The 10674-nt window shown below is 68.7% G+C and overlaps 5 protein-coding genes across 5 annotated transcripts in view; 3 read left to right on the forward strand and 2 right to left on the reverse strand.

Moving 5' to 3' along the window:
• CHLNCDRAFT_57487 (hypothetical protein) overlaps positions 1 to 1849 on the forward strand; it is a gene marked incomplete at its 3' end in the record, with an annotated part of 4463 nt that extends 2614 nt beyond the window's left edge. The window contains exons 7-11 of the mRNA XM_005848595.1: positions 188 to 402; positions 646 to 810; positions 1072 to 1150; positions 1425 to 1495; positions 1720 to 1849. Of these exons, the coding sequence (XP_005848657.1) occupies positions 188 to 402; positions 646 to 810; positions 1072 to 1150; positions 1425 to 1495; positions 1720 to 1849 (660 nt within the window). The remainder of the gene's footprint in view (positions 1 to 187; positions 403 to 645; positions 811 to 1071; positions 1151 to 1424; positions 1496 to 1719) is intronic.
• A 1162-nt stretch (positions 1850 to 3011) lies between these two features.
• Positions 3012 to 6106, reverse strand: CHLNCDRAFT_144212 (hypothetical protein; the record flags this gene model as incomplete). The annotated part of the gene is made up of 12 exons (XM_005848794.1): positions 3012 to 3111; positions 3303 to 3435; positions 3663 to 3742; positions 3931 to 4008; positions 4252 to 4352; positions 4667 to 4726; positions 4847 to 4967; positions 5161 to 5219; positions 5339 to 5405; positions 5539 to 5615; positions 5766 to 5831; positions 5993 to 6106. 12 exons carry the CDS (start codon positions 6104 to 6106, stop codon positions 3012 to 3014), a joined length of 1056 nt encoding a protein of 351 aa, XP_005848856.1.
• Positions 6107 to 6129: 23 nt separating this feature from the next.
• On the reverse strand, positions 6130 to 7884 carry CHLNCDRAFT_144213 (hypothetical protein; the record flags this gene model as incomplete). The annotated part of the gene is made up of 4 exons (XM_005848795.1): positions 6130 to 6350; positions 6512 to 6580; positions 6779 to 7415; positions 7570 to 7884. The coding sequence occupies 4 exons, from the start codon at positions 7882 to 7884 to the stop codon at positions 6130 to 6132; spliced, it is 1242 nt and encodes a 413-aa protein (XP_005848857.1).
• A 467-nt stretch (positions 7885 to 8351) lies between these two features.
• CHLNCDRAFT_144214 (hypothetical protein) lies at positions 8352 to 9710 on the forward strand (the record flags this gene model as incomplete). Its single annotated transcript, XM_005848596.1, has 3 exons — positions 8352 to 8578; positions 8725 to 8839; positions 9006 to 9710. 3 exons carry the CDS (start codon positions 8352 to 8354, stop codon positions 9708 to 9710), a joined length of 1047 nt encoding a protein of 348 aa, XP_005848658.1.
• A 417-nt stretch (positions 9711 to 10127) lies between these two features.
• Positions 10128 to 10674, forward strand: part of CHLNCDRAFT_144215 (hypothetical protein) — a gene marked incomplete at both ends in the record, with an annotated part of 2390 nt that continues 1843 nt past the window's right edge. The window contains 2 exons of the mRNA XM_005848597.1: positions 10128 to 10259; positions 10481 to 10655. Coding sequence (XP_005848659.1) covers positions 10128 to 10259; positions 10481 to 10655 — 307 coding nt within the window. The remainder of the gene's footprint in view (positions 10260 to 10480; positions 10656 to 10674) is intronic.

Genomic DNA, 10674 nt, shown 5'->3' on the forward strand with positions numbered 1-10674 from the left:
CATGGTGGTGGTGGGGTGTGAGGCAGGAGAGCAGCGGGCGCACCCACACCTGCGCCACCACCTCTATGGTCATTAAAACCGAAAACACCTACAATGTATTTGAACATCAAGTAAAGCGTAAATTTTGTTTTTATGATTCAATTTCTTTAATCAACGCCTGCCTCTGCCTCTGCCTCTGCCCCCGCAGACGCTGCACCTGGACCGCATGCTGCGCGGCGACCTGCGGTCGGCGACGTTCGAGGGCTCCACCCACTATGCCCGCGAGGGCCAGCGCCTCGCCCCCGGCATCGCCCAGACCTTCCCCTGGGCCAAGCTGATTGCGTCGATGCGGGAGCCCATCTCCCGAGCCATCTCCATGCTGGCGCACAACCTGGACCGCCGCAGCATCGGCTGCCTCACCAAGTGCGCGCTGCGGCGGGGCCAGCCGCGGGCTGGCGGGGCCGGCCGGGGGCGGCGGTTGGGCCGCCACCCCGCTGTTGCTGTGTGTGGCTGGCAAGCGAACCAGCCGGCTGGGCGCTTGTAAGCGTGTGTCACTGCAAGTGGGGGGCTTGCGTCGTGCCGCTCGCAACATGTCTGCATCCCGACCGTGCCGCCCGCCTGTGCCGCCCGCCCGTGGCTGTACCGCCTGTACCGCCCGTACCGCAGGCGCCACGTCTTCCACTGCCTCGAGCGCGACCTGCCCGGCCAGAACTACTCCGAGCCCTTCCAGGCCTGGCTGGACGCCTTCCCGCGGGAGCAGATCATGCTGCTGCAGTACGAGAGCCTGACCGCGCCAGAGCATGTGGCCAGCCACCTGCGGGCCGTCAAGAGGTGAGGCGGCGGCGCGGCGCTGCTATGGGGAAGGGGTGGCGGGTGTTGGGGGGCCGGGGAGGTGAGGGCAGAGGGAGGTGCACAGAGGGAGAGGCAGAGAGGAGGGATGACTGAAGGCTAGCCGGCCCGTCGGGCCGTCGGCCATCCAGCTGTCCGTGGTTTGACGCCTGCTTGGTTTGAAGCATCTTGCCACACCAGTGCACGGGTGCCCTGCCGCTGTCCTGACCCTCCCCACCGCCTCTCCTTTCTGCCCGCCTGCAGCTTCCTGGAGGTCGACCCTGAGCTGCCTGCCAATGAGCTGATCAAGAGCAACACGCGGGAGGAGCGGCTGGGCAAGAAGGTGGGCTGGGCGGTGGCTGGCTGGCTGGGGGCGGGTTGTGTGGCTGCCTGCGGCGGCTGCTGCTGCTGCTGGTGCTGTGCATGATGAGCTCATGCGCAAGCTGTGCGTGCATGTGTTGCACGTGTTGCGTGCGGCCCGGGCAGCGGCAGCGGCCCGGCCTTAGGGTCGCCCGGACCTTGCGTGCCACTGTTGGGCCGGCGGGACGGCCCCGCCGGCATTCTATTCTGATGACTGGCCCCACGACCAACCACCACCAACAACAACCTGCCTGCAGCCCGAGGGCTGGCCCATGAAGCGCCACGAGTACGAGAAGCTGGTCGCGATGGTCCGCCCAGATGCCGAGAGGTGAGGCTGCGTGTAGCTAGCCCTTCCAACACTGAACACCGCCGACGCGCCCGCCTGCCCGCCTGCACGCCCGCTGCTCCGCCCCATCGGCCGCCCCGCGGCCGCCTGCCCGGCTGTCCTCCGCCCACGCTGACTCGCTTTCTTTCCTTTGCTGACTCGCTTGCTCACCTTTGCCGCCCGCCGCGCCCCGCTGCGCCTGCCCCGCCTCTGCCGCCGTGCCGCAGGATTGCGCACGTGGTGACCAGCTACGGCTTTGGCGACGGCAGGCAGTGGATGCGCAACTGGGAGCGCGCGTGGCAGGCCAACCTCAACTCCTGCAACCTGCAGGACGACTGCGTCATCCAGCTGACCTGACGCGGCAGCTGGCAGCCGCCCACCTGAGCTGGAATCCGACACCGACTGCTAGCCTGTGCATGGGGCTGGGCTGTCCATTGAGCGGCAGCCGGGCCTCTGGCCTGTCGCTCCGCTGGCTGCCGCAGCGCCGGCGCTCCCGCCGAGCAGCGTGGCTTCTGGGCCTGAGCGCCGCCCATCCCCAGGGCCCCCCTCCCTCTCTCTCCCCCCTGCTTTTTGTGCTGATCAATGCGTCCACCCCGATTCTTCGGCAGCCCGCGTGCCGCCGCCGGCCTCGCACGCGCCGCCAAGTTTTGCCCCAGCAAGCGCCCCTTGATGGGTCTTGCGCTTACACACTGCCAACCCCCGTCCCTTTCTGAACACACACACATTGCCTAGGGCAGCATCGCTTGCGCCGTTTTGCCGGGCTGATTTCATGGGGCTCCCCCCAACTTGACCGAGCGCCGCCCTTCTCTCCCTGCTCCCGCACCATGCCTACAGCTGGCACCCTTTACCCCCTTGACCTTCATCCTAGATTTATTGCCGCCCTGCCACGCATGCTGCCATGGCCTGCCTATTGCCCGGCAGAGCCTGTCAGCTGGCAGCTGCTGCACACCAATGCACTCCACGTCCTCGCTGCTACAGCTTGCCCCGTGCCACTTTTGCCCCCCACCCCCGGGAGCATGGTGTGCGCCACACTGCCCCCCGCCAAGCGGATGGCTCTGCTCCCCCCACACCTGCACAGCCATTCTTTATTGCAGCGCCGTAACTTGTTCCCTGGTTTTGCTGCGCCCCTCTCTCTCCTCTGCTGTATCCCTTACTCCCACACAATGCACGCGCGGTAGACGAACGCCCGCTGCATTGGGCAGGCGTGCCGCCGCCACCACCCTCGCACACCACCGTTGCTCTCTTTCTTCCTGCTCCCGCTGACTGACCCAACCAACCACCTCCCCTGCCACTCAGAAGACTGAATCATCTTGACTCCACTGCCTGCCCAGATGACTCTCTTTTCCTCCCTTGGCAAACGCGCTCCACTCACAACTTATAGCAACAACAAACGCACGAGCGATCGCAGAGGCAGGATGAAGAGGCACCGGCAGAGCAAGGACAAGGTTCAGTCCGTGCACGGCCGCTGCCGCCGCCGTGCGGTGCTCCCTCCCCACCCCTAGGGACCAGCGCCGCATGTTCAGCCTCCAGGGAAGCAGTGCCGCATCCAGTCGCTCAGCAGGTAGCGAGCGCCGCCGGGCGCCAGTGCTGTGAAGTAGCGGCCCACCTCCGGGTGCAGCCTGAAGCCTGCAGAGCGGCAGTCAAACCATCAGGCGGCTGTGCATGCTGGCTGCTGCTGGCAGGGCACACCAGGGCACAGACAGGAGGCCACATGCGGCGGTGCAGCAAAGCCCTCTTGCGTGCGAGACACTGCGCAGGGGGACAGCAGAATGCAAGAGGAAAGCAGTGGAGGGGTGGCAGGTGGGCAGACGCGCCTGGATCAGCGGCGTGCGGCGCCGCCAGTGCCTCTGGCTGGACGTTCTCCTGGGCCACATACGTCTGCGCCTGGCCGGGGCGGTCCTCCGGGTCAGGAAGCACGTGGTAAAAGGGCTGGCGCCGGCCGCCTGGGCAGGCAAGGGGCGGGGCCAGCAGTGCGTGCAGCATGGAGCATGCGAGCGTGGGCGGTGTGGCAGAGGGAGGGAGGGGGCAGGGTGCTGCTGCCAGCTGTCTGCACCCGCCCCACCCAAAGCCTCCATAACTGGTCCCAACAGCGCACAGTTCCCCCCAACCGCATCGTGCTCCCAGTCCTGGCGCTGCATGTGCTTTGCTGGGTCCTGCCGCCGCGCCTCACCTGGCAGCCTGTCCACTCCCATCTGCTGCACCCACTCCTCGCTGGCCCGACACTCAGGGTCCCAGCCGATGATGACGCCCCTGTGGCACAGCAGGCACAGCATGGGCACAGCGTGGGCAGCAAGCAGGCGCCAGGAAAGCAAATGGCAGGCATGCACGGATGTGTGCGCGTGTGTTTGTGTGTGTTTGTGTGTGTGTGTGTGTTGTCTGGTGGCGAAGGCGCTGGCACCCCAGCAGGGCCTGCCAGCCCCTCCAGGGCCCTGCCTCACCTGTACTGGTACCGCCTGTGTCGTATCACCTGGCCCACAACAAACGATACCGCCTCCTGGCCCTCGCGCGGGTGCACCCTGCAGAGCCGCCAGCAGAACGTTGCTTTAACACTCCCGTCGACAGCTTTATTCATCGGCAGGCAGGCGCAGGCCTGGCTGGCCGGCGCCTGCCAAGGCCGTGCACCCACACACGCTGCCAGCACAGCGTTGCGCCGTTGTTGTATGTCCGAGTATGTGTGAGGGAGGCAGCGGGCTCTGCATGCAGCCAGCAGCAGCGCCAGCAGGGAGCAGGGGACTCGCCTCATCTGCTGCTCCACATACGCCTCTGCCGCCGCCTCGATCTCACCCAGCATGGAGCGCAGGGCGGTGGCGTGCAGCGCTGCGGCGTGGCCCTGCTGCACCTGGTAGGTCCCGCCCACCAGCTGCAGGCAGGGCAGCAGGCCGGTGCCGAGAGAGTGCGTGAGCAGCTGGGGGCAGGCGGGCGGCGCCGGGGCGGGCAGCAGAAACCGGCGGTGCCGTCGAGGGCGAGGGCGGCGAGCCGTGTGGCGTACAAGCGTGCAGGTGCCTTCCAAAGTAAAGCAGTGCCCGCCCAACCCACCCCACCCCACCCCACCCACGCCACGCCACGCCACGCCACGCCATGCCACGCCACGCCACACCACGCCACACCACACCACACCACACCACACCACACCACACCACCCATACCACACCACACCACGCCGCACCCCCGCACCGTCTGCAGCAGCTCCGCGGCTTCGTGGTGCTGCTGCAGCGCCATGCACGCGTTGGCGGCCTCTACGGCGGCGCGCATGCCCTCCGCTGCGCCAGCAAGGGGTTTGGGCGGGGTCGCGGCGGGCGTGGGCAGGCCAGCTGGCCAGCCTGCTGAACGCTCGGCCAGCGCGGCTCGGCATACCGCAGGGAGGAGCAGCAGCGCGACGCCGCCAGCCTGGCAGGCGGGCTTGCCTGAGCCCTCGCCTGCCGCCGCCGCCATGAGGAGCGCCACCGCCTTGAGCTTGCCATACTCTGCATGCTCCCTGCAGGGAGAGGCCAGTCCAGCCCAGCTAGCCACACGCTTGCTCACAGCTCACCGCATGCATGCCATCAGGGCACGTGCTGAGCCTAAACCATCGTGCACTGGCCAGGCACCAACAGCACGAGGCTGGGTTCCACGGCAAGGACTACACAGGCACAGGAACGCAGCATGAAGCAGTCGACAGCAGCAGGCACCTGTGCAGGTGCAGCAGGTTGCGGCACATACGCATCCAGCACTGGGCCGGAGTCATGGCCTGCAGGCAGCAGGCAGGAGCCACCTGGCTGCACTCTTGCTGTGCCGGTGGCAGGAGCGCCCATGCCCCACGCCGCCTGGGCGCATCCACGGGGCCCAGCGCAGGGCCTTCCCACATACCTGCGCCTCCAGCCCAAACTGGTCCCCAGGCAGGCCCAGGCCTTGCAGGAACTGCGAGAATTCGAATCTGCGTCTCGCAGCAAGGGCGGGTGACGGGTGGGCAGAACGGCGGAAGGCCTGGCGATGCTGCAGCTGGCAGGCAGGCAAGCAAGCGCGGCAGAGAGCGAGCGGGAAAGGTGCCACGCTGCCCATGCGCCGACCTGTCGAGCACGCGCCCGCCACCGAACACATCCACAAACCAGCGCTGCGCCTCCTGGCCGCCGCCGCCGGGATCCTCCTGCATCACATGCACCAGCACAGGCGCCGGCAAAAGCTGACGCAGCAGTGCGGCGCAACACAGGGGTGGCCAGTTGCAGCAATGCGTGGCTGGCGGCATGTCTGGCAGCCTCCCGTGAAGGCCTGAAGGAACTGCTGCTCAGCGCCTCACCATGGCACACACCACATGCATCGGCACGTTGAGGAGGGTGATGGGTAGGCCCGCACGCACGCCAACCTGCAGGCACGGCACGGCACGGCACGTCGCAACAGCACACAACAACGCCACCGGCGGAGCACCGGAAGCCATTGCTAAGCCGTTGATGCACTGGCTGCGTCTGGTCGGCTTGCTGGTCGCAGGCTCAGACAGCGTGCCAGCCCAGCCTGGCGCTCGCTCACCGCCTCATACAGTACGGCGAGGGAGATGGGGATACCCTCCCGATTGCTCAGCACAAAATCCAGCAGGCTGTTGGTGGTCTCGTAGTATCGCTCACGGTTGCCCTGCAGTGCCATCGGCGGTACAGACAACAGTACCATCAGCACCAGCACCGGGTGTACCCGTGGCAACAGCGGCAGAAAGGACTAGCAGCTCTGAACAGGCAGAGCGGCGTGGAGGCGGGCCCAGCGCTTGCCGTGATCTCCATCCCGTGGCCGTCTGGTGGCGGGATGCTGGCAAAGTGGTAGTGGCGTGGCGGCGGGCCCGGCCCAAAGAGCAGCTGGCTCAGCAGGCGCAGCGCGGGCAGCCCGCCGCGCACGCCTGCAGGCCGGGAGGGTTGCAAGGGAGGGCCAGGTTTGCTGGAAGCTCAAGCTCTGACAGCATCGATTGCCAGCTGGGAAGGGATCCAGGCCTGCAAGCCAGAACGGTGGACGCAGCACAGCTGCCATGAACAATGCCTGCCTGCCTGCCTGCCTGCCCACCTTCAGCCTCCATGCGGTGGCGCAGCTCCACCCCGAGTGCATCCAGCGCCTGCCTCACCCAGGCCAGCTCTGCGGGCGAGGGCAGCAAGCCAGGGGGCGCGGCGCCAGCAGGCATGGGAGCACGCCTTCAAGCTGGCCTCGCTGCCACAGGGCTACAATGGCAGGGTTGCGTCGCAGGTCGCCCAGCCAAATGCCTGTGGGCATGCCCGCAAGTGGCCCTAGATGCCCACCCCCAAGCCCAGCCCCAGCCCTCCCGAGCGAGCCCACCTGCAAAGTGCTGGTGAACCGCCGACAGCGCCAGCGCCCCCTCCTCAAACGCCAGCGCCACCAGCATGCGCAGCTGCTCGTCGGCCTTGCCGTGCATCACGCCGGCCCAGGCAGAGGCGTGGCTCTGGCCCGCCGCGGCGCTCTCCCCGCGATCCCACTCCTGGCGAAGCATGGCAGCCGCTTCCGCCGCCGCATCGCCGCCTGTCGCCGCAGAGCCAGCAGCAGCAGCGGCGCCAGGCGGCTGCTGCCCGGCCGGCGCCGCGGCACCTGTGGGCTGCTCCCCTGCAGGGCCCGCCGCCGGCTCGCCTGCCTGCTCCGCCCGTCTGGCCAGCACGGCCGCCGCCGCCTCCACCATGGCTGCCTGCCTCCTCAAGCGCTGCGCGCAGTGGCGCACATGCAGCTCCTCCTGGGCTTGCAGGGCCCAGTAAGGCGCGAGGCAGGGCGCGGCGGCCGCGGCGGCGGCGACGTCGGGCCAGTCCTTGTTGGCGGCTGCGGTGGGGATGCAGTCAGCCCCCGCCAGCCCCAGCAGCACGTCTCGCACGTCGGGGTAATGCAGCTGCAGCAGCTGCTCAAGCGTGGCACGCTGCCGGTTGGGCCACTGCAGCGCGCTCAGCAGGGACAGCGCCCGCGCATCCAGCTGCAGCAGAGCAGGGAGGGGAGGGGAGTCGCCCGGGCGCGCGTGGGGTGCCACGTGTTGAGCAGGTGCTGGCAGGCCGGCAGGGCCACGCAAGCGGGCATGCCGCGGCTGCTCTTTGGGCCGCAACAAGCTTGCAGCCAGCTGGCGGCCCCACCTGGCGGCGCTGGCGGTACAGCTCCAGCCAGCGACCGTCCCGCCTCAGCGCCCCCAGCTGCCCAACCGTGCCGCCGTGCTGCCACCGGCGTGCGGCGAGCGACTGCCACAGCGGCGGGCAGGCGGCCGCCTCGCGCCAGGCGCGGCATGTGGCCATGCAGGCTGCCAGGTCGGCGGCTGACAGGCTGGCAAACACTTGCTGCGCCACCTCGGCTGGCAGGGACAGGATGCTGGGTGGCCCCTCGTCGGACGGCGGCGGCGGGGCAGGCGGCGGCGGCGGCGCTGCCGCCGGCGCCCCAGACGCCGCTGCTGCCATGTCGGCGATCTGCAGCCGCCGAGATCAAGAGGCTGCTGTGAGCAGGCCTGCCAAGGCCCCGCAGTGGTCTAGACCGATCGGGGAGGCTGCGGCTGGTGCTGTTCCCACGCAGGATGCTGTCCAGGGCGTTGTGATTGATGGCAATGTGTGCACGAGTGTGCAGCCTCCAACCAAGTACCACACAACCATTTCGGGCTCAGCTTGGGCGCAGTGTCGCTTCATGCCTGCTTGGAGATGGGGATCAATTCTACACAATCCACGCTCCCCGCTAGGCCTGCAGTGTGCTGTTGCTGAAGTTGGTTCACAGCTCGCAGCTCGAGTTGCCACTGGAGGGCCCCATTCGATTGACACAAGGCTGCTGATACGCCGCCACACTTCTGGAATACTGCTGGCCAAGGCGTGCCTGTCGGCGCCACTGCCGCCGCCACTGCCGCTGCCGCCGCCGCCGCCAGTTACGGGCCGGCCTCATGAGCAAGCGGCAGCAGCAGGGATCGCCAGCAGGAGCAGGCCAGGAGGGCGAGGAGGAGGATGAGCTGGATGCGCTGCTGCAGCACTATGAGCAGCAGGCAGCGGCAGATGCGGCGGCCGTGCAGCAGCGTGCCGGTGCCGGCAGCGGCGGCCAGAAGCGGCCCAAGCTGACCGCTGCCGACAAGCGCGAGGAGGCGCTCAGCCAGCCCATTGGGGCAGACAACAAGTGAGGTCGGCAGGGGCTTGCCTGGTGTGCCTGCCTGCCCTCGGCGCCATGCCTGCAAGGGCCTAAAGCCGTTGCTGCTCAAGGGCCTGGCCCTTAGCACGGAACCGGCCGGCGCCACACACAAGATTGCCTGCTCGTGCCTGCAGGGGCTTCAAGCTGCTGGCAGCTATGGGGTATCAGTTGGGGCAGCGCATCGGCAAGAGGGGCACGGGGCTGGCGGAGCCGCTGCCGCTGCAGCTGAAGGAGGCATGTTGCTGCTGGGTGCTGCCCACCGCATGCTGGGCATGCTGCGCTCATGTGGGCCGGTTGCTGCCTGTCGGGCCGCCGCATGCGAGTGGCCTGATACCGCAGCGCGCACGTCGCCCGCCCGCTGCCTGTCCCCACAATGCCCTTGCCGGTTGCTCCCTGCCGCTGTTGCTGGGCGCAGGACAAGCTCGGCCTGGGCGCCGTGAGCAAGAAGGCGGCGGCCCGCGAGCAGCAGCGGCAGCGGCAGCGCGAGGCGGAGCAGCGGGTGGCGGCGGGCGCGGTGGCTGCGGAGGCCGAGCGCCACGGCCAGAGGCTGGAGTACCAGCAGCGAGCGGCCGCCGCGGCGGCTGCGAGGCGGCTGGAGGGGCAGCTGAGGAAGGCGCAGCAGGTGTGCGAGACGCTGGATACCGCCGCGGGCGTCGCGCGGTGCGTCATGTGGCAGGCGCCGCCCGCAGAGGCGGCGGCGGCGGCCTCGGCAGCAGGCATGACCGCGGCTGTGGCGGCAGATGATCTGCTGGAGGCGCTGGAGCCGTGCCACTCGGCGGAGGCGGGTGCCGCCGTGAGGGCGGGGCGGGAGGAGGCGGCAGACTTTGCGCTGCTGTATGAGCGGCAGGCGGCAGCAGCGGCGGCAGCAGGGCGCCCTCCAGCAGACGCTGCGGCGGATGGGCAGCAGGCGGATGCCCAGCAGCAGCAGCAGCAGCAGCAGCAGGAGGAGCGGCGGGAGTGGGAGGCGTGGCAGGCGCTCCCGCCGGCAGACCAGCTGGCGGCGATCTTGGCGCGGCTGCGCGGGCGCTACCTGTACTGTTTGTACTGCGGCTGTCGCTACGACAGTGCCTCAGACATGCAGCGCAACTGCCCGGGGCCGCTGGAGGCAGACCACGAGTGATGCGGCGGCAGAGGCGGCAGAGGCGGCGGGAACAAGCGTGGCGGGCCTGCTGCGTGGGCCTGAATTGCCGTGTGTTGCTGTAGGCAGGCATTTCATTTTTTCCTGGTGTTCTAACCACGATCCTGCGGAAACAGAGCCAAACACACGGGCTCACGCTCGTGGCGTGAACACCATCACTCCGCGCCTGTAGCCAGCTTCCAGCGCAGCATTGGTTTCCACCGCGATCAGCCAAGGAAGGGACGGACGGGGCGACCCGATTGCGCATCGCTGCACACAGCCGCTTTCGGGCAGCCCTGCAGCGCGCTGCTCAGACTGCGCACCACGCCTCCAGCCCCCACACCGCATTGCCCCGCGGCGGGAGGGGCGCGCTAGCCAGGCAGCGCACGGCGCTGCCGCGGCGCCAGGGGTGGCGGCGGCATGGCGACCAAAACTACTAAGCGCGAGCCGCAGGTGGAGCTGCGCAAGCTGACCGACGACTACTGCGAGTTTGTGCTGAAGGGCACGGACGTCAGCATGGCCAACGCGCTGCGCCGCATCATCCTCGTAGAGGTGCGGGGCGGCGGGACAGAGCGGGCGGCGCAGCGGGCGCTGCACGTGGCGTTGCCTCCGCCCGCCCCCTGCGCATGCCTGCCTCCCTGCTGCCGTGCCCGCCACCACCCTCTCCACCCCCTCGCACCCGACCTGCACCCGCTGTTTTCCTCGGCGCCCCGCAACCGGTGTGCCCTGCCGCGGTGCCACCCTGCCGCGCGCCGTGCCGCCATCGAGCGCAGGTGCCCACCATTGCCATCGAGCTGGTTGAGTTTGAGGCCAACACCACGGTGCTGAACGACGAGTTCCTGGCGCACCGCCTGGGCCTCATACCCCTCGTGTCCACCCGCGTGCACGACATGAAGAGCATCTACGAGGCACAAGTGGGCGCATGGGTGGCCCGCAGGCGGCGGCACTGTGCGGGGTGCCAGTGGCT

The sequence above is a fragment of the Chlorella variabilis genome, assembly GCF_000147415.1.
Source record: "Chlorella variabilis unplaced genomic scaffold CHLNCscaffold_7, whole genome shotgun sequence".
In the NCBI taxonomy this organism is placed as follows: domain Eukaryota; kingdom Viridiplantae; phylum Chlorophyta; class Trebouxiophyceae; order Chlorellales; family Chlorellaceae; genus Chlorella; species Chlorella variabilis.